Raw genomic sequence first — 17,666 nt, forward strand, 5'->3', positions numbered from 1 at the left:
AGTTTCTGAGCTTGTTGTGTTTCTGTAAGCTGCACAGTCACTGGGCATTCCTTTTCATCACCACCAGGTGGCAGCATCACACCAGCACAGAACCTGAGGGGAACTTAAACTCAGCTGGTGCTTCAGGCAGTTTGTTCACGTCCTGCAAGCTCGTTTCAGTCTGAGCATCCTCTCAGCCTATTTCATCTGTTATCAACACAAAAAACAAAACACCCTCCACTTCAGTCTGTCTGTGGGAGTCTGCCTCTGGATTACATCACTCATGGAGACTCCGTGTGATCTGTGAGGAAGACGAAGGCTGCGATAACAGTTCAGTTTTTATTGAAAGGCTGCAGGACATTGGTGTGAAAAGACGCAGTGCGACTGAAATACAGAGCTCATCACAGAGAGAGAAACACATTTGGCACAAAAGAAAATCAACAGAAGCACTGCTCAATCATCACTGTTCAGGTAAAAAACAGAAACGCCACCAAACTGGACGACTTCACCGTGAAGTTCTCCGGCTGTGAGGAAACCTGTGGCTCCGACGTCACACTGATGATGTCACAGAAACGCTGCTTCTCTACACGGATCCGAGTTAGAGATAACGACACGCTGATCAGGAATTATTAGGAGGCCAGTGCGTTTCAGCCTCGGGCTCCTTCACCGTCTCCAATCTCAGGGTTTGTTTGTTCGGCTCGTCCGTCGTGCTCTGACCTGCACGAAAGACGCTGCACGACCTAACGCTCTCCTGAGGTCGAAGGTCAAACAGGAAGTCGACAGCCAGCTTGGATCATTCGTCACATTTATAAAACAAAATGATTCAGTTAAACGTCCTCCAGTGGTTCCCTCAGTTTTTACACATTTTCCAGTTTTGAAGATTAACAGACAAATACTGAAGAACTTCAACCCAAAGATTATTATAAAATCTGTTAATGCTAAGCAGCTCATTCAGTGCATGTGAAACATTGTCCATACTAAGCCACTAAACCGCCTGAATTATAAAATCAAACTAAAAAAAAAAGCACGCGTCAGTCTTCCGTGGATGATTGAAATGTCTTTACAGGGACCCATTCTGCTCGTTTCCAGCTGCTTATTTCTAATATATGAGCAGCTTTGCATAACTTCCAGTTCAGAATAATCCTTCTGTGTCTGTGCTTGGATCATCCTCTGTCTGAAACAAGCTGCTTCAGCTCCCGTCTCTTTAAGCCCCTCCTCCCTCAAAGCCCACTGTCCTCTGACTGGCCAGCTTCCAGAGGCCTGCTGAGGGGCAGCACGGAGCTGCTGAGCTGTACTGACTGCAGAGGCTCTGGCAGTCGGAGGAAATCTGTGGCGTAACGACGTCAGCGCATCAGCAAAACAGGAAACAAACGGAAACGTTTAAAGTCGGTGACGTTTACACGGAAACCAAAGCTGCTCGTCTTTAATACACGAGCAGAATAAGACGTATTTGTAGGGTTAGACGAGTTTGTAATGTTATATATATATTCATACAAAGGACAAGAGGAGGAGGACAAGAGGAGGAGGAGGGCATGAGCAGGAGGACAAGAGGAGGAGGAGGGCATGAGCAGGAGGAGGACAAGAGGAGAACAAGAGGAAGAGGAGGACAAGAGGAAGAGGAGGACAAGAGGAGGGCATGAGGAGGACGACAAGAGGAGGAGGAGGACAAGAGGAGGAGGAGGACAAGAGGAGGAGGACAAGAGGAGGAGGAGGGCATGAGCAGGAGGACAAGAGGAGGAGGAGGACAAGAGGAAGAGGAGGACAAGAGGAAGAGGAGGACAAGAGGAGGGCATGAGGAGGACGACAAGAGGAGGAGGAGGGCATGAGCAGGAGGTCATGAGGAGGAGGAGGAGGGCATGAGGAGGAAGAGGAGGGCATGAGGAGGAAGAGGAGGGCATGAGGAGGAGGAGGGCATGAGGAGGAGGAGGAGGGCATGAGGAGGAGGAGGAGGGCATGAGGAGGAGGGCATGAGGAGGAGGACAAGAGGAGGAGGAGGAGGACAAGAGGAGGAGGAGGGCATGAGCAGGAGGTCATGAGGAGGAGGAGGGCATGAGGAGGAGAACAAGAGGAAGAGGAGGACAAGAGGAAGAGGAGGACAAGAGGAGGGCATGAGGAGGAGGAGGGCATGAGCAGGAGGTCATGAGGAGGAGGAGGAGGAGGACAAGAGGAGGAGGGGGGCATGAGCAGGAGGTCATGAGGAGGAGGAGGAGGAGGACAAGAGGAGGAGGGGGGCATGAGCAGGAGGGCATGAGGAGGAAGAGGAGGTCATGAGGAGGAGGAGGAGGAGGAGGAGGACAAGAGGAGGAGGGGGGCATGAGCAGGAGGGCATGAGGAGGAGGAGGAGGGCATGAGGAGGAGGACAAGAGGAGGAGGACAAGAGGAGGAGGAGGAGGACAAGAGGAGGAGGAGGAGGACAAGAGGAGGAGGAGGGCATGAGCAGGAGGTCATGAGGAGGAGGAGGACAAGAGGAGGAGGACAAGAGGAGGAGGAGGAGGACAAGAGGAGGAGGACAAGAGGAGGAGGAGGAGGACAAGAGGAGGAGGACAAGAGGAGGAGGAGGAGGACAAGAGGAGGAGGAGGAGGAGGAGGAGGAGGAGGAGGAGGACCAGGACCAGAGGAGGAGGAGGGCATGAGGAGGAGGACCAGAGGAGGAGGAGGGCATGAGCAGGAGGACAGCTCCTCATAACAGCTCAGACTCGCTCAGATGACACAAAGAATGTGAGTCCACGCTTCGCGACGTCCAACAGACATCAGTGTGAGGGAGGTGATCAGCGAGGACATCCAGCTGCGTCCACAACAGAAGCAATTTGCTCGCCACGTTTCGTGACAGCTGATCGCACCCGGTTCTGGTTACCCAGGTAACTCTACAAACAGGCCATACCCGTGTTCATCAGTGGTATCCTGCGCTCTCATTGGACGACATTTCAGTCACCTGTCTGGAAGTTGTGAAAAGAAAGGCTTGAAGTCGCCATGTTGCTTCCAGTGTGGACGTAGCTTCGGTGCCACAGGTCTGAAGCTTGGTCGCTAGAAAAACGTGTGCGCTCCCAGCTGATGGGCGAGTGGCAGCAGGAGGTCACCGACAGTCACCGGCGTGAAATCGGGACTCACAGAGGAAGCCGCTCAAAACGTCTTTGTGATCGATTTAGACGCTAACAGAGGAGTCCTCTGTGGACACTTTCAAACATGTCACTAAGCAACGGTGCCTTCAAAGTAAAAGGTGCTTATTTTGTTAGTTTCTGTGGATAGAGACAGCTTTTATTTTGAAGAGGAGCCATCACTGTTTCCAGTTTGTGCTGCGCTTTTTAATTTCATCAGTGTTCGCTGGTTAGCTAGCTAACATCTGCAGCCAAGTCAGCATCCTCCACTATGGGAAACTGGAGCGACCAACTTCACACTTGTGACTACCAGCAACCTGCTGGGAGAACACATTTTTCCTTAGCGACCAGCAGTTGCCAGGTAATCCCTACATTAGTATTGTCACAAAAGATCTCCCCTATCCATCTATCAATCTAACCCTAAAGCAACGCCTGAATCCTGCCAAAGCACCCAAGCTAACCCGTTCAGACGCTAGCCCATCAAACTGCTATTGTATAAATATTTCAGTGCTGTTGGCCAATCGAATCACAAAGAAATTACAAAGAAATCCTGGGAGGGGCAAGATGATTGGTTAAACCAGGGGTGTCAAACTCAAATACACAGTGGGCCAAAATTCCAAACTGGAACAAAGTCGCGGGCTAACATTAATATTTATTGAAAAAAAAATATCTTCCTCTAGATACAAGAATGAATCTTTTCTTATGGACTCAAACACATTTTGCTGAAAAACTGAATATGGAACAAGCAAAGCTTAATACTAAACAATATATATATTAGCTGTATAATACCAGTAGGCCAGCTCTAATAGTCATTTGGTATGGCTTCGCGGGCCAAATGTAATTAGGCTGTGGACCAAATTTGGCCCGCGGGCCAGAGTTTGACACCTGTGGGTTAAACAGTCTGTAATGTGACATCAATCACTGTAGCCTGAAGTACGTAAGCACAGTTACAGGTAGGGTGTGTTAGCCTCTCTCGTGACTGGTTGGTTGTCACTAAAGACACACCCATAATCACATCCCAACGTGTGAGATTTAGATAAAAAAAAAAAAAAAAAAAAAAAAAGTGCAAGCGCAGTAGTGCAGACAATAGCCAATCAAAACACATTAAATCGTCCCGAGAGGGCGAAGCAGTTACTCAAGCAGCCTGTAATCTGACATCAGCGTTAGCAGGAGGTTGATCATCACCGTGAGTAACCGCTCTTCTTCTGTGTAAACAAAGTTAGTCAGAGGCAGCTAGGTTAGCTCAGGCTAACTGCTAATCAAAGCATCTGTAAGCCTGCACTATGACTGAAGGGAACAAACTCAGCCCCTAAGAGTACAATTTAAAAAAAAAAAAAACTAGGCCACGAGCGAACTTGCTAGCTTAAATCCATTAGGTAACGTATGCTTTAGTTAGCTCGCAGGTGAACGCTGTAGTCGCAGTGGTTTTCAGTGAAGAAACGACAAAAGCACAAACACAAAAACACAAACCTCGTTTCTCTGGACACTTTTGTTCTGAATAAAAAGTCTAAACATAGCAGTCAAACAAAATACCGTCGAAAAGGGAAGAAATTATCAAAAACGGTGATAAATCTAAAGCTGCATGAATCTTAAAAGGAAAAATCAACAGAGATTAGCCACAAATGGGAATGCCGCCCAATTCCTGGGACAGCCTGTAGGTGGCGCTGGGTGAAGTCATTCTCGGGATATTTCCAAGGCTGGAACTTTAATTTGCGGAACGAGCCGGCAGAGACGGGTTAACGCCGTGTTAACATCTCAAAGTCACAAAAATGTCTGTCTGCGTGTCGTCTTTTTGAATCTTCTACACCTTGCTGAGGTCGAGTTTGGCGATGTACGGCGAGCGGAAGGAGCCCAGGTACAGATTCCCATCATGCTCGTGGACCTCGCTGATGTAGGCTGCAACCAGGCCGTTGGGGTCGTGGAAGCTCCGCGTGCACACGCCACCGTCGTGGAGCTCTGCAACCAAACTGTACCGGGGAACAAACTTCATCAGGATATCCTGGCTGAAGAGCTGCAGGAGGGTGGAGGAAAGGTGAGAGAGAAGGAGACAGACAGGAAGGAGTTAAAGGGAAATCAGGCGTGCTCTGTGACGGTGATGAACCCGGCGTGACCGCTGCTCATGTTTTCCAGTGTCTGATGCAACAGCACTCGCTCCAGGTCAAAGTCTGCAGACAGAGCAGCCAATCAGATTACAAAACTCTGGGTTATGACTCATTCATGTTCCCAGACACCGGGACGAAGGAGAGGCGCTCTGAAACGCATCATCACTCCAGAGTTCACTGCCGTTTACCCCACAAACCAGTGGGAGTCGTACACGTGACGGAGTTTTAACTTTAGCAACGTCGTTAGTAATGATCATTAAATCGGTCGGGGGTCAAACCCAGCTGACTCGTGGCGCTCACTCGAGTGTGTGCTGAGGATAATTAAACCAAAGGTCAAAGGTCGAACACTCTGAATGAAGTTTCCTCCTAAACTAAACAGAAGATGACAGCAGACCCCCGGTGACGGCCGCTCCACGCGGTTTACGAAGCGTCTCATTAGCTGTAGCAGAGGCTGCTTCTGATTGGATCGCTTCCAAACTCGTGCCACCTTGCTACACAGCTCAGTCATTTGTGATTGGCTCTCGTCTCTGCAGATATTTTCATCTCGCTTTTATTCGTTGATGAAAACTTCATCTCCAGTTTTGTTCTCGTTCGCCATTTTTAATATATATCGCCTGCTTTCATCAGATAAAAACTGACGGTCAGCGACATTAACACATGCTACACCCGTGCCTACGTCAGGTGACATCACAGAAATGACCCTCCCCCGCTCAGGCGCCAACGGATGTAAGCCGTGGTCCTGCACAAACGGCGCCTTTGCTCTGACGTTAATAGAATCCGCTCTCAGCATCCACAACATGCCAGAGGCCATCACCTCCCCGCCACCATGTGACCGCCATCACCTCCCCGCCACCATGTGACCGCCATCACCTCCCCGCCATCACTGTCAGATTCCAGACATTTTAATCAGGTCTAATTTTAAATGTGTATAAAAGTCTGTTTTTACCTTGAATATGAACTTTTTGATCCAGGGTCTCTGGGACAGGAAGTCCAGCATTGAGAAGCCGGGGTTCGGTCTCACCGCCGACATGGCCACCCAGTAACCTCCGGTGGAGCTCGGGCGGATGTTGTCAGGGAAACCCGGCAGGTTGTCCACGAACGTGTCCATCCCGCCTTTATTCAGCCCGGCCACGTGGACCCTGGTGCAGAAGAGCGTCACGTGACAGACAAACGTACAAACTGCATCACATGACACCGATCAGCTGTCTGTGACGCTGAGCGGCCTCTGGGGGCCAAAACCCAAACGCTCACGTCACAGGGAACCTCACCCGGCAGCGGGTGATGTCACAGCAGATATATCCATTTTTTATTAAATGTTTACAAATATTTTATTTATTTCAAAACAAAAGCGGCTTAAAAAACATTTTTCCAAACAGAACATTTATGTTTTAGTCTCTTTAATTAGAAAAGATGAACATGATTAAAGCTTAAAATCCTGGGTTAGCACAACTGCAGAGGTCAGACTGACAGCTGCAACAGAAATATTGATTTATGTCATCGTGACCTGAGTGTAATGAACTGCATGTTTCTGATTGGCTGTAACTCAAAACAGACGTGACCACAGACCTGTTTACTGTTCACACGCCGCTCAGGCCAGAGCCTGACAGGAAGGAAGCAAAACACCTGACACACACGCACGCACGCACAAACACGTATTCATATCCTCGTGGGGACATCTCATTGCTTACCCTAAACATAACCGTGACCTAACTGTAACCTAACCTGACACCAAAACCACATTTTGAGTCCCAAAAATACTTTCAATCTGGTGGGGATGTGGATTTGGGTCCCAATAAGGACTGTTGGTCCCCACAGGTATAATAAACGTCCAATTGTTGGTCCCCACAAAGATATTAATACCTGTAGACGCTCACGTCTTTCTGTGTGTGTCAGGACCAGTGTGTCGCTGACGTAACATATTATGTAACCGTGCCTGATTTCTACCAGCACGTGTGAACCTTCACTAAACGTCCTCACAGTGCAGACGCGTCCCCGTAAAACAGACGTCCTCACTGCAGCGGTCTGTAACATGTAAACCCCACAAACGCAGAAAGACGTGACTCCCTCTCTCACTCACACACTTGATGTAGGTTAAAAAAAAAAGGGTTGGATGATCTCAGAGCCTGTTTCCACGGCAACCGAGATCCAGCATCAGCGCCATCGTGCTCCATCGCAGACGGTTGTTTAACATCCATCGTACACGAGTGGCTCACACAGGAAGTTAAAGAACGCAGATGGCAGCCTGGTTTGATTTGCTCGAGATTTTACGTTAAATCTTTTTAACTCTGAGGTTTTTAGTTTGTGCTGGACGTTCTGAACTTCTCTGCCTCGGATGATCTCGCAGGCACAGGTGAGTCGGGTGGGTTACCTGCGGATCCGGGCCATGGTGGTCTCCGCCACCAGCACCGACTCCTCGTCCGGCAGCAGTTGGATGCCATTTGGGAATCGCATGTCCTCCATCACCACCGTCAGCTCCTTGGTCTCGGTGTTGTACTCGAGGACGCTGAGGATGAAACCGCTCGCGTTAGAGAACCGCTGCCAGGCTTTTAATGTGACATGTCACAAACAGGAAGTAGTAATCACACTAAAGTGAACTGATACACAGATGTTTCGACGTATGGATGATTAATAAACGCCATTCTAATAAGACGTTTGACTGTCAGCGCTCTCAGACACTCATTGGACGCAGGTACCGGCCGTCGGGCGTGGCCTCCATGATGAGGTGCATGTAGTCTCTCCGCTGCCACCTGCTGCTGGAGTCGGTGAAGTACACCTTCTTTCCATCTTGCGTCACCGCCACGTCGTTAATAAATGACAGCTTCCTCCCTGCGACGACCTGGCCGCCGTTCACCAACCTGGTCGCCTCACCTGCAAAGAAAAACACACAGTCCGCTCCACCTGATCACATGACTCAGCACGAATACAGTCCAGCTGTTAGCTTTGATCCAGATGTGCTACAGTAAAACCCAGAATTAGACTTTTGAGCGCCAGAACCTTTCAGTCACAAGACATCTACGAAACTCACCTGAGCCCAGCAGGCAGGAAGCGTGGGAAGTGGGATCACTCACCAGTGGTGGGGTTGACCTCGAACAGACCCAGGTAGGCATCGGCTACAAACAGCGTCCCGTTGGGTCCGACTCTGATCCCCAGCGGCCTCCCGCAGTTGGGCTCGTCCTCTCTGGAACCTGCTGGACATCGACCAATCAGAAAGGGTGCAAGGTGTGCTTGGACACAGACGTGTGAGGAAGGTTAAAAAGAAATCTTTTCAGGTTGTTCGATTCTTTTATTTTGGCACAAACAGGCTCCAAACGTCAACGAGCACAAAGCTCAGAGCTTCTGCTTCCTGCTGGAGGAAGCACCACAGCGAGCTCACGTTACCTTCGCTGACCTGAACTTCCTGTTCAGGTTCTTCCTGACACACCTGGCTGAAAGTTTAAACTTAAACCAGAGACTTCAGCTTAATCAGCTGGTTTGAGTTGGAGTCAGCAGACGGCGTGCTGTTACCTGCGTGTCAGGTGTGCTGTGACGCTGTGCAGGTTTGAGCGTGTCGCCGGGTTCATCCGAGGTCTCTCACATGTTTGTGTTGAAAGCGGCAGATCAGGGCTGAAGGTCGAACTGTCAGTTATTTATTGGGAAACTCCAAAATGAAGCAAGCGTGTGGCTGCAGGCAGGCTGACAGTAACGCCTTGCTCAACACAGGCTGACGGTTTGATCCCGTCAGCCTCGCTCATTGTCAGCATGTGACAGAGCTCAGGCTGGCTCACCTGCAGCTCCGTCACATGATGTAAGGCTTAAAGCCCTGAGCAGAGGGAGGCGGGTACACCTGGACGCAGGTGAGCACCGCGTCGCACCTGGACACCGGCCAATCATTTAGGTTTCGTCTAGCTGGCTAACACATGAAACCTGGACATGCTGAAGTGTTTCTAACCTGAAGTCCAGGCCACGCCCACAAACTCTGACAGCGCACAGGAAGAGGAGGCAGCACGTGAAGACCGGAAGCACAAACGAGCACGACTCACCACACGGCAGCTTCCCGAGTCTCGTCACCATATGGATCCTCCGACCGACCAGCTTCACGATTTTCCCGTCAGCTGTTCCCGAGAACAGAACATCTGCAGACACAGAGGGACAATCTGTCAGCTCTCGGCGCTCCTCGCCGTGGTCGCCGCCGACGTCTGACACCAACCTCCGATGTTAGCGATGGACTCGGGGCCGACGAGCTGGTCCTCAAACAGTCTCTGAGCTTCTCTGAGCTTCAGGTTGGGCTCCCAGCAGCCCTTCATCATGGGCGGTTCTTTCAGCCTGCAGCACCACGACCGACCAGCAGGGGCAGCAGCAAAAACTCGTTAACTTTTATTTCAAAAAGGATTTAACATGAATATTGTGACTTTCTCTGAACAGACAGTTTCAGATTACAGAGTTACTTTCTGTTTTTATTCATCGAGTTATTCCAGGATTGAAACATTGGGATCTTTCACACGTTTTTATGGATTTTATTTTGAAAACATCTAAACTCATTTCTGAACGCGCTGATGTTTGTAGCCAAACGAATTATTCATTAAGCGGCTGACTTGTGTCACTCACGTGAAGACTTCAGGCTTGATGGGAGACTCGAGGATGAGGATGATGACCAGGAGAGGAAGAAGCAGGAGGACGCCCAGAGAAAGCAGCGTGACCCGGAAGATCTTCCCGCTGTAGGTGCTGAGAGCAGAAACAGAGACGTGACTGCAGCGGGGCTCCTCAGGGACCCACCCCGGAACCGGATCCACCTGACCCCACAATCAACCGCGTTCCCCACACTAGCTTCATTAATGCAGGCGTCCTCGTAAACACACCTGCACGATCACATTTACAGGTGCGCATCACGAGCTAACGAGGCGAGCGTGGAAAGAGTCAACGTGTGTGAGTGAGAAGACCCCGAACACGAAGGCTAACAGAAACACGCAGCGTGTCCCCGTGGGCTGCTCAACACCGCCTCGGTGAGAACAAACCCAGCGGCTCTTACCTGGACCCTTTGCGCCGCTGCTCCGGCAGCTCGTCGGTGATCACCTGCGGGCGGTGCAGCCGCCGGAAGCGCAGTCCCGCCGACTCGTTCATGTTGCGCTCGGCTCGGTTCGGTTTGGCTCGGTTGCAAAGCGCGCGGTCACCGTGTGCAGGTTCGGTGCTTGTTGGAGCGAGTGAAGCAGCAGCCTGCTCTGACAGCGAGCAGGGATTCGTCTTCTTCTAAATGTTGTTGGCGGTTGGCAAACAACAAAACGGTGCATTACCGCCACCAGCCGGTGTGGACCGGAACGACCTCTACAAAACCCTCCGTCCTCCCAAACATTTTACCCTCTTTTACAAATTGGAACAAGGCCCGCTAACCTTCAGGTTCTGGGTCAGTGGGTCAGTGGGCTTCTCTCCACCTGATACTGTGAGACATGATCCACGGTTTCCTCACATTTCCCTGTTATATTTCCCCACCATCAACAGTGTAGTGTTCGAACCAGTATGTCCACATCTTATTCTTGAAATGTGACCATATTGTGATTTCCAAAAAAGAGGACACTTGGCCCAGTCATGAAGAACTTTAATAATGTTTACTTAAAGAAAATGTTAACATATTTAAACCATGCCTTCTCTGTGCGGTTAATGAACGGTGAAATAAAAAAAATGTCATACAGGCTTTTACAAGCCAACAAGTGCAAAAACAACAACTTAAAAACCTCTGGAATTAAAATAATGGTACAGAAATAAAGCCTCATCTGTATAAGAAAGATGACCAGTCCCGCGACGGTACGAGGGAAATTTCTTTTGCGGTTCGTCTGAAAAGCTGCACTTGCGCTTTGGCTTCTTCTAAACATCATCAGCCGCGCCCTGTCCCGTCTGTCAGGCAGAACAACCACTCGCAAAGCAGCAGCTCGGGATGATGTCACACATATGGGTCCTCTGTAGGCCTATAGAAAAACCCGGACATTTTCATCAGTCTCGAAAATCCCCCCGGACAGAACGTGGAAAGTGGACATGTCCAGGGAAAAGAGGACTGTCGGTCACCCCACTCCTTCCTGTGCTCCTCCTCTCCATCTCTCCTGCATTTCTTGCCTTGCGGCTCTGTTTCTCTGCCTGACAGAAGCTAACAGCCGGGTTACTAATCTTTGGTTTGTGGCTTCCCTCGCAGCTCTATCTGCCATTTCATTGGCTCTGACTCCACACAAACCCACCTGCAAGTCTGTCATCACTGTAAACTGGCCAATGACGAGCTTGAGTCTGAACAGACGACTGATGTAACGGTCTCGTGTCTTGTGTCCATTGAACAGCTGACAGTACTGGGAGCATTACTGTATACTCAGTCCATCCGTGACCCTTTCCCCCACTTTGACTGGCTCTGTTCTCTGATGCATCTGTGTATAAAATACTAATAATACTGATGTAAGCCTGTACTGTATGTGAGTTTAAAGTAAATGCCCTGTCCCTGTAATGTGAAACCTTCTGTGGAGGAAGTATTCATGGAGGTATTGCTGTAACTCTGACCCGATGCTCTCTGAGCCACAGTCCATCCAAAGCTCCTTGTACAGCCCAGGTTACATTTTCACCCAACCACAGCCCAAGAAACTTAAATTTACTCCCTCTAACTCCTGACTCTATAACTGAAGCTTCACTTCTTCTCCAACTCTTTTTCCTGTAAAACATTGTCTTGCTCTTATCAACTGAAAAATTTATACCCCACTTATACCACCACTCTTCATCTTTCCCAGTCACTCCCAGCAGGAAAAGATGAGTTGCTCCATGGAAGGGAAACCCCATCCCACCCTCTATGTCACATCATTTATCATTAAGGAAAATAACAAAGTCACTATGCTCCCGTTTTCTACAGGAAACCTCTCCGAGTGAATTCTCACTCGTATTTGTCTTAAAAATCTTTTATCCACATCATGAACATCCGCCCACTGGTTTCCTGAGTTCATGTTCCAAACACACCAGATCCTCTTCTGAAACACTTTGATGTTTATGTACGCGTCCTTTACTTTCTGTGTAGTGCTTTAGTCTTTCATTCATTCGCTCCATTATTTTACAGATGTATAATGATAACAGGTCTGTATTTCCCTGGTTCATGTACGGGCACAACCTCTGCCTCCTTCCAGCTTTGCCACAGTTTCTCCCAAACTCATATAACTCTGACAAACGACCATCATAAAGCAAACCTGAGCTTTTCCTGGTGCTGATTATTTGGATTTCTGGAGAAAAATGAAACTTCCTGTTTTCAATGCAAGATGGAAAAAAAAAACAAGATGGGGAAAAATGAAAACATAATAAAAGTCATTAATGAATCCAAACTATCTGAAACTTCCCAAAATCAACAACAGTTTAAGGTATTTACGTATTCACTGAGGCCATTGTATGGTCCATTTTGGCTGCATTTCCATGTTTTAAACATGAAATTTGCTTATTTAAAGGGTGTCTCATGTATCTCTTATGCAGAAATATGTGTTGCCTAGCTGGACAAATGTAGCACAGGTCTACTATTATTGGCCTAATGTATTTTAACAATCATTTCAGCATCCAGATAATCTCTTTCATACTCCCTTAGCTCCTGAAAGCTACTGGAAAGCACACAAAATATTCATGAATTGTATGTAAAATTATTTTGTGAAAAATAATTATTGTTTTTTCCATCTCCCTTCACTCTTTGGCTCACCTTGTTCTTCCTGATCTTGTACAATCTCTTTGTCCTCTCCCTCTGATTTGAATTGATTAGGTAAATTAATAGTGAATTTAGACAAAATTAAACATCTGCTACTCTAACAGCCATCTTTCTATACACACACATCCCTCTTTACAATTTAGTCACAACAAAAAGTTACTTTGACGAGATTTAAGCATTAAAAGCTCGCTGGTCAGTCATCTCCATGTGTTCTGTCCTTGGTCTTTCTCCCATTGCTCATCTTCTTAGCTTGGCCTGGATTTACTGAAGGGCTCCTAAATGTGGATTCCATTTATGTAAAATCATACTAACTCTTCACCACAATTATATATTTTAACTGTAGGCAACACTAACTAACTGTCAGAGAGCCTGACAGATGCTTACGGCACATCAGTTGACCAATCTAGTATTTGCCAAAGCTTCACAATGACATGTTTTTGTTTTTTTTGGTTTGTTTGTATAAAAGTCAACCCGACACACTGTTATGTTGATCACTCTGGACGAGTGTTTGTTGAAGCACCACACATATGGCTTTCATGGTTTGCCAACCTGTTCACCAACTCTCCGGTTGGTCTTCTGCACATGCTCCTGCTCACTCTGGTCTCCGGCTTGACTGTATAAAAAGGAAAACCTCGTTAGGAAGATCATCACCACCTGTCCCTGCAGCCTCCCTGGCACCGCCCCCTTGAGCTCACTGCATCACTCCTCCCCTGCGGCTGTGCCAGGGACCACACCTCCACCACAGTTTGGATTTCTAAATAATATTTATTGGGTGTTTATAATTCATGTAACCATTATCAGTTACAATTACCATCAATCTGCATTTTGTTATTATTCTTTTTTTCTTCTTTTTTTTATAATTTATTTTTATTTTTTTTCACAAATCATGGTCACAATACATAATGAAAACGTTGCCATTATACAAAAAACAAAACAAAACAAAAAAAAGAGAACCCCCCACCCGAGGCTCATGTAAACAGAAACAAAACAAAAACAGACAAAAAACGTATGTCACACATCTGGAAAACACGTTTTTATATAGTCAATAAATGGGTTCCAAGTCGCAGAGAATTTTTGTTGTGATGAGAGAACTCTGTATCTAAGTTTTTCCAGTGGTAAAAAGAAAAGCACCTCCTTTAACCATTGTATGTGTGGAGGAGCCTTATCAGACTTCCAGTGGAATAGAGTAAGTCTACGGGCAAGCAATGTAGCAAATGCTATGGCATTTTCCTGAGATTTACTAATTTTGTATTGAGATGGCATAACTCCAAAAATGCCAATGCGGAAATCAAGCACTAAATTCTGCGCACTTGTTGGATTGTGTGTCCACAGGTGTTTGTACTTTGCGTCGTAATAAAATGAAGGTAAAAGGCTCCGCCCACTTCCTATCCATGTCTTACCATGCAACGACTCTGTGAATGGACTGGAGAAGTGTAGTGGTAGAGTCCTCCGTCAGGAATGAGATATGTGTGTCGACTTTTTATTCTCCCTTAAAATTATTATGCCATAACGCTGCACAGAGCAGCTCTGCTAACAGGTTATGGGCCCAGAGCAGCAGTAAAGAGATCCTGTAACTGCCAAAGGAAGGGCAGCGTTTCCTGAAACCGCAAGTTACCGGCAGGTGTTAAAAGTTTGGCACGGTTGAGTGAGTAAGCGTTTTTGTGCATCATGAGCAGACGCACGGCAGAGTCGGGCAGTCGATATTCCCGTTTGCAGTTTGATGGAGATGAAAGGAAATATGAGATATGGGAAACGAAGTTCCTTGGTCATCTCAGACTACAAGGTTTGAAAGATGTCATCTTCAGATGACACAGCCATCATGGGGTGTATCTGGGATGATCAGGAAGAGGAGTACAGAAGTCTGGTGAGGAACTTTGTCGCATGGAGTCACACAAACCACCTGCAACTCAACACCTCAAAGACTAAGGAACTGGTTGTGGACTTCGGGAGGTCCAGAGAAGGTCCACTGCCGGTTCAGATAGAGGGGGAGGAGGTGGAGGTGGTCAACAAGTACAAGTACCTCGGGCTGTGGGTGGACAATAAACTGGACTGGTCATGCAACACAGAGCACCTGTATAAAAAAGCCCAAAGCCGACTGTACTTCCTCAGGAGGCTGAGGTCTTTTAACATCTGCAGGAAGCTCCTGAGGATGTTTTACCAGTCAGTGGTTGCTGGAGTACTTTTCTATGCTGTGGTGTGCTGGGGGAGCAGCACAGCAAAGAGGGACTCATCCAGGCTGGAGAAACTGATCAGGAGGGCTAGCTCTGTGGTCGGCATGAAGCTGGACACTCTGGTGACAGTGGCAGAGAAAAGGACATTAAAGAAACTGATGGACATTATGGACAATGCTGGGCATCCTCTGCACACGGCCATTAACAATCAGAAGAGTCTGTTCAGTGACAGGTTGCTTCTCCCCAAGACAAGAACTAACAGACTTAAAAACTCCTTTGTCCCACACGCCATCAGACTGTTTAACTCCTCTCTGGAGGGGAGAGGGAGGGGAAACAGGAGGACAAAGGAGGGGGGAACAACTAAGCTGTAGTGCCTCTTCACCTCACTGTACAATACCTTGTGCAATACTTTTTGTAAATAGTCAACAGTGCAATAGACTCAATACTTGAAATGTGCAATTCACTTGTATTTTTTTTTTTTTATTCCTATTTATTCTATTTATCCCCTTTGTATATTTTATTTATATTTGTCTCTGTATTTATATATGTGTGTGTGTGTGTGTGTGTGTGTGTGTGTGTGTGTGTGTATATATATATATAACAATTCTGTAACTGTAACTTCGGTCGTTGCTGTGCTTTTTGGAAGTCGAATTTCCCAGAGGAACCCACCCGAGGGATTAATAAAGTTCTATCTTATCTTATCTTATCTTATCTTAAAGGCTGAGGGTGATGAAGAAGCCGATGGTGAAGATGATGACAAAAATGCAGAAGCATATGCAGAGTTGATACAATTTCTGGATGACAAAAGTTTATCGTTAGTTATGAGAGATGCAGTTGATGACGGACGGAAAGCCCTAAAAATTTTGAGAGGTCATTATGCAGGAGTGGGCAAGCCAAGGATCATAAGTCTGTACACCGAACTTACTTCTCTCACAAATGAAAAGAATGAAAGTGTGACGGACTATATTATCCGAGCAGAAGCAATTATCACAGCGTTAAAAAATGCGGGTGAGTCATTAACTGATGGACTTCTGATTGCAATGATAATGAGAGGTCTACCAGAGAGGTTTAAACCCCTGATTGTGCACGTTACACAGAGCGAAGCAAAAATCACATTCTCAGAGTTTAAAGTAAAACTCAGAAGTTATGAAGAAACCGAGAGAATGCGTGCGGCTGTAACTGATGACAACGTAATGAGGACAAAAGTGCAATTAGACCAGGATTCTACTTCATGGCGAGCAGATGACCGAAGATCAAAGAATAATGAGATTGTGTGTTTTAAATGTGGACTAAAGGGACACACTGCAAGAACGTGCCGATCCAGAGTATGGTGCAGTTTTTGCCGGAGTAGTACACACAAAGATGCGACCTGTAGAAGGAAGCTAAGACGGGATGAAGCGAGAGGGGTTGTGGAGAAGGACTACGCGTTCAGGACGGGCTCCGAACCCCAGAGGGTCCCGGACGGTGGCCAAGAGATGCTGAATAACCAGCTACTGGTGGATACGGGAGCGACGTCACATATCTTTACGAAGATCGAGAGTTTTAAGACTTTTGATGACACATTTCGACCCGAGGCTCATTGTGTAGAGTTGGCTGACGGAAGGCGGAGCAGAGGAGCTGCAAAGCGGCGAGGAGATGCTGAGATAAGTATGATTGACAGTAAAGGACGCAGTCACAAGGTAACATTGAAACAAGCACTCTACATTCCATCGTTTCCACAGGACATTTTGTCAGTAAAAGCAGCTACTAGTAACGGAGCCACTGTGGTTTTCAAACACGGGGACAGTTTTCTTAAACATGTTGATGGAACAAAATTCCCTATATATGAACACGAGAGACTGTTCTTTATAAACACTGTGCAAGAGTTTGAAGAGAAATGTAATGGATGTTTTGATATGCAAACGTGGCATGAAATTCTAGGACACTGTAATTATGAGGATGTTCAAAATCTGCAAAATGTCGTTGATGGAATGGAAATTAAGGGTAAAATCAACAAAAACATGCAATGTGAAGCCTGTATACAAGGGAAGTTTATCCAAACTAGGAACCGAGAACCAGATGAAAAGGCCAGGGCAGCATTAGAGTTGGTACATACGGATTTAGCTGGTCCGATTACGCCAAACTCTAAAGAAGGGTTTAAGTATGTTTTGTCGTTTGTTGATGATTATTCAGGTGCAACATTTGTATATAATCTGAAACACAAAAGTGATACAACTCAAGCAACTGAAAGATTTATTGCAGAGGTGGCGTCATATGGGAAAATCAAGTGCATTCGTTCTGATAATGGAACTGAATTTACAAGCAGACAGTTCAGAGATTTATTAAGTAGACACGGCATTAGGCAGGAAACTTCGGCGCCATATTCGCCTCATCAAAACGGAACAGCAGAGAGGAACTGGCGTACGCTTTTTGACATGGCGAGATGCATGTTAGTTGAGAGCGAATTGCCAAAGTCTTTATGGCCATATGCAGTACAAACCGCGGGAGTGATTCGGAACCGATGTTTTAACAAACGCACAGGTCAGACAGCGTATAAGATGTTAACTGGAAAAAGACCTGATCTTTCTAGAATGAAAAAATTCGGATCATTGTGCTATGCTTATAAACAAAATAGGGGAAAGCTGGATCCAAGATGCGA

At 47.1% G+C, this 17,666-nt stretch overlaps 1 protein-coding gene and 1 long non-coding RNA gene across 3 annotated transcripts; one reads left to right on the plus strand and one right to left on the minus strand.

The window, feature by feature from the left end:
* Nucleotides 1–1,382: 1,382 nt before the first annotated feature.
* On the plus strand, nt 1,383–2,791 carry LOC146654989 (uncharacterized). Its single transcript, XR_014914249.1, has 3 exons — nt 1,383–1,812; nt 2,116–2,422; nt 2,651–2,791. It is a non-coding gene; the product is annotated as an uncharacterized LOC146654989 (long non-coding RNA).
* A 1,259-nt stretch (nt 2,792–4,050) lies between these two features.
* On the minus strand, nt 4,051–10,428 carry apmap (adipocyte plasma membrane associated protein). Of its 2 annotated transcripts, none has more exons than XM_085427202.1 (9): nt 10,182–10,428; nt 9,761–9,877; nt 9,363–9,478; nt 9,196–9,288; nt 8,245–8,361; nt 7,870–8,044; nt 7,545–7,679; nt 6,123–6,315; nt 4,051–5,085 (listed from the first exon to the last, which is right to left on the minus strand). In XM_085427202.1, the coding sequence occupies exons 1-9, from the start codon at nt 10,271–10,273 to the stop codon at nt 4,876–4,878; spliced, it is 1,248 nt and encodes a 415-aa protein (XP_085283328.1). In that variant the 5' UTR covers nt 10,274–10,428; the 3' UTR covers nt 4,051–4,875. The 2 variants fall into 2 exon arrangements, with proteins under 2 accessions (XP_085283328.1, XP_085283327.1); XM_085427201.1 differs by having other exon boundaries at nt 8,245–8,364.
* Between the last annotated feature and the right edge of the window lie 7,238 nt (nt 10,429–17,666).

The sequence above is a fragment of the Rhamphochromis longiceps genome, linkage group LG13, assembly GCF_057381845.1.
Source record: "Rhamphochromis longiceps isolate RC_006_pf linkage group LG13, R_longiceps_female_GT1.1, whole genome shotgun sequence".
Lineage (NCBI taxonomy): Eukaryota > Metazoa > Chordata > Actinopteri > Cichliformes > Cichlidae > Rhamphochromis > Rhamphochromis longiceps.

Bases quoted from the DNA above. Each gene is read 5' to 3' on its own strand.
- apmap (XM_085427201.1), bottom strand. From the start codon at position 10,273: ATGAACGAGTCGGCGGGACTGCGCTTCCGGCGGCTGCACCGCCCGCAG. The intron at 9,479-9,760 runs GTGAGTGACACA...GTGGTGCTGCAG, and splicing joins ATCAAGCCTGAAGTCTTCAC to GCTGAAAGAACCGCCCATGA. The intron at 5,086-6,122 runs GTAAAAACAGAC...ACCCTCCTGCAG, and splicing joins TCAAAAAGTTCATATTCAAG to CTCTTCAGCCAGGATATCCT.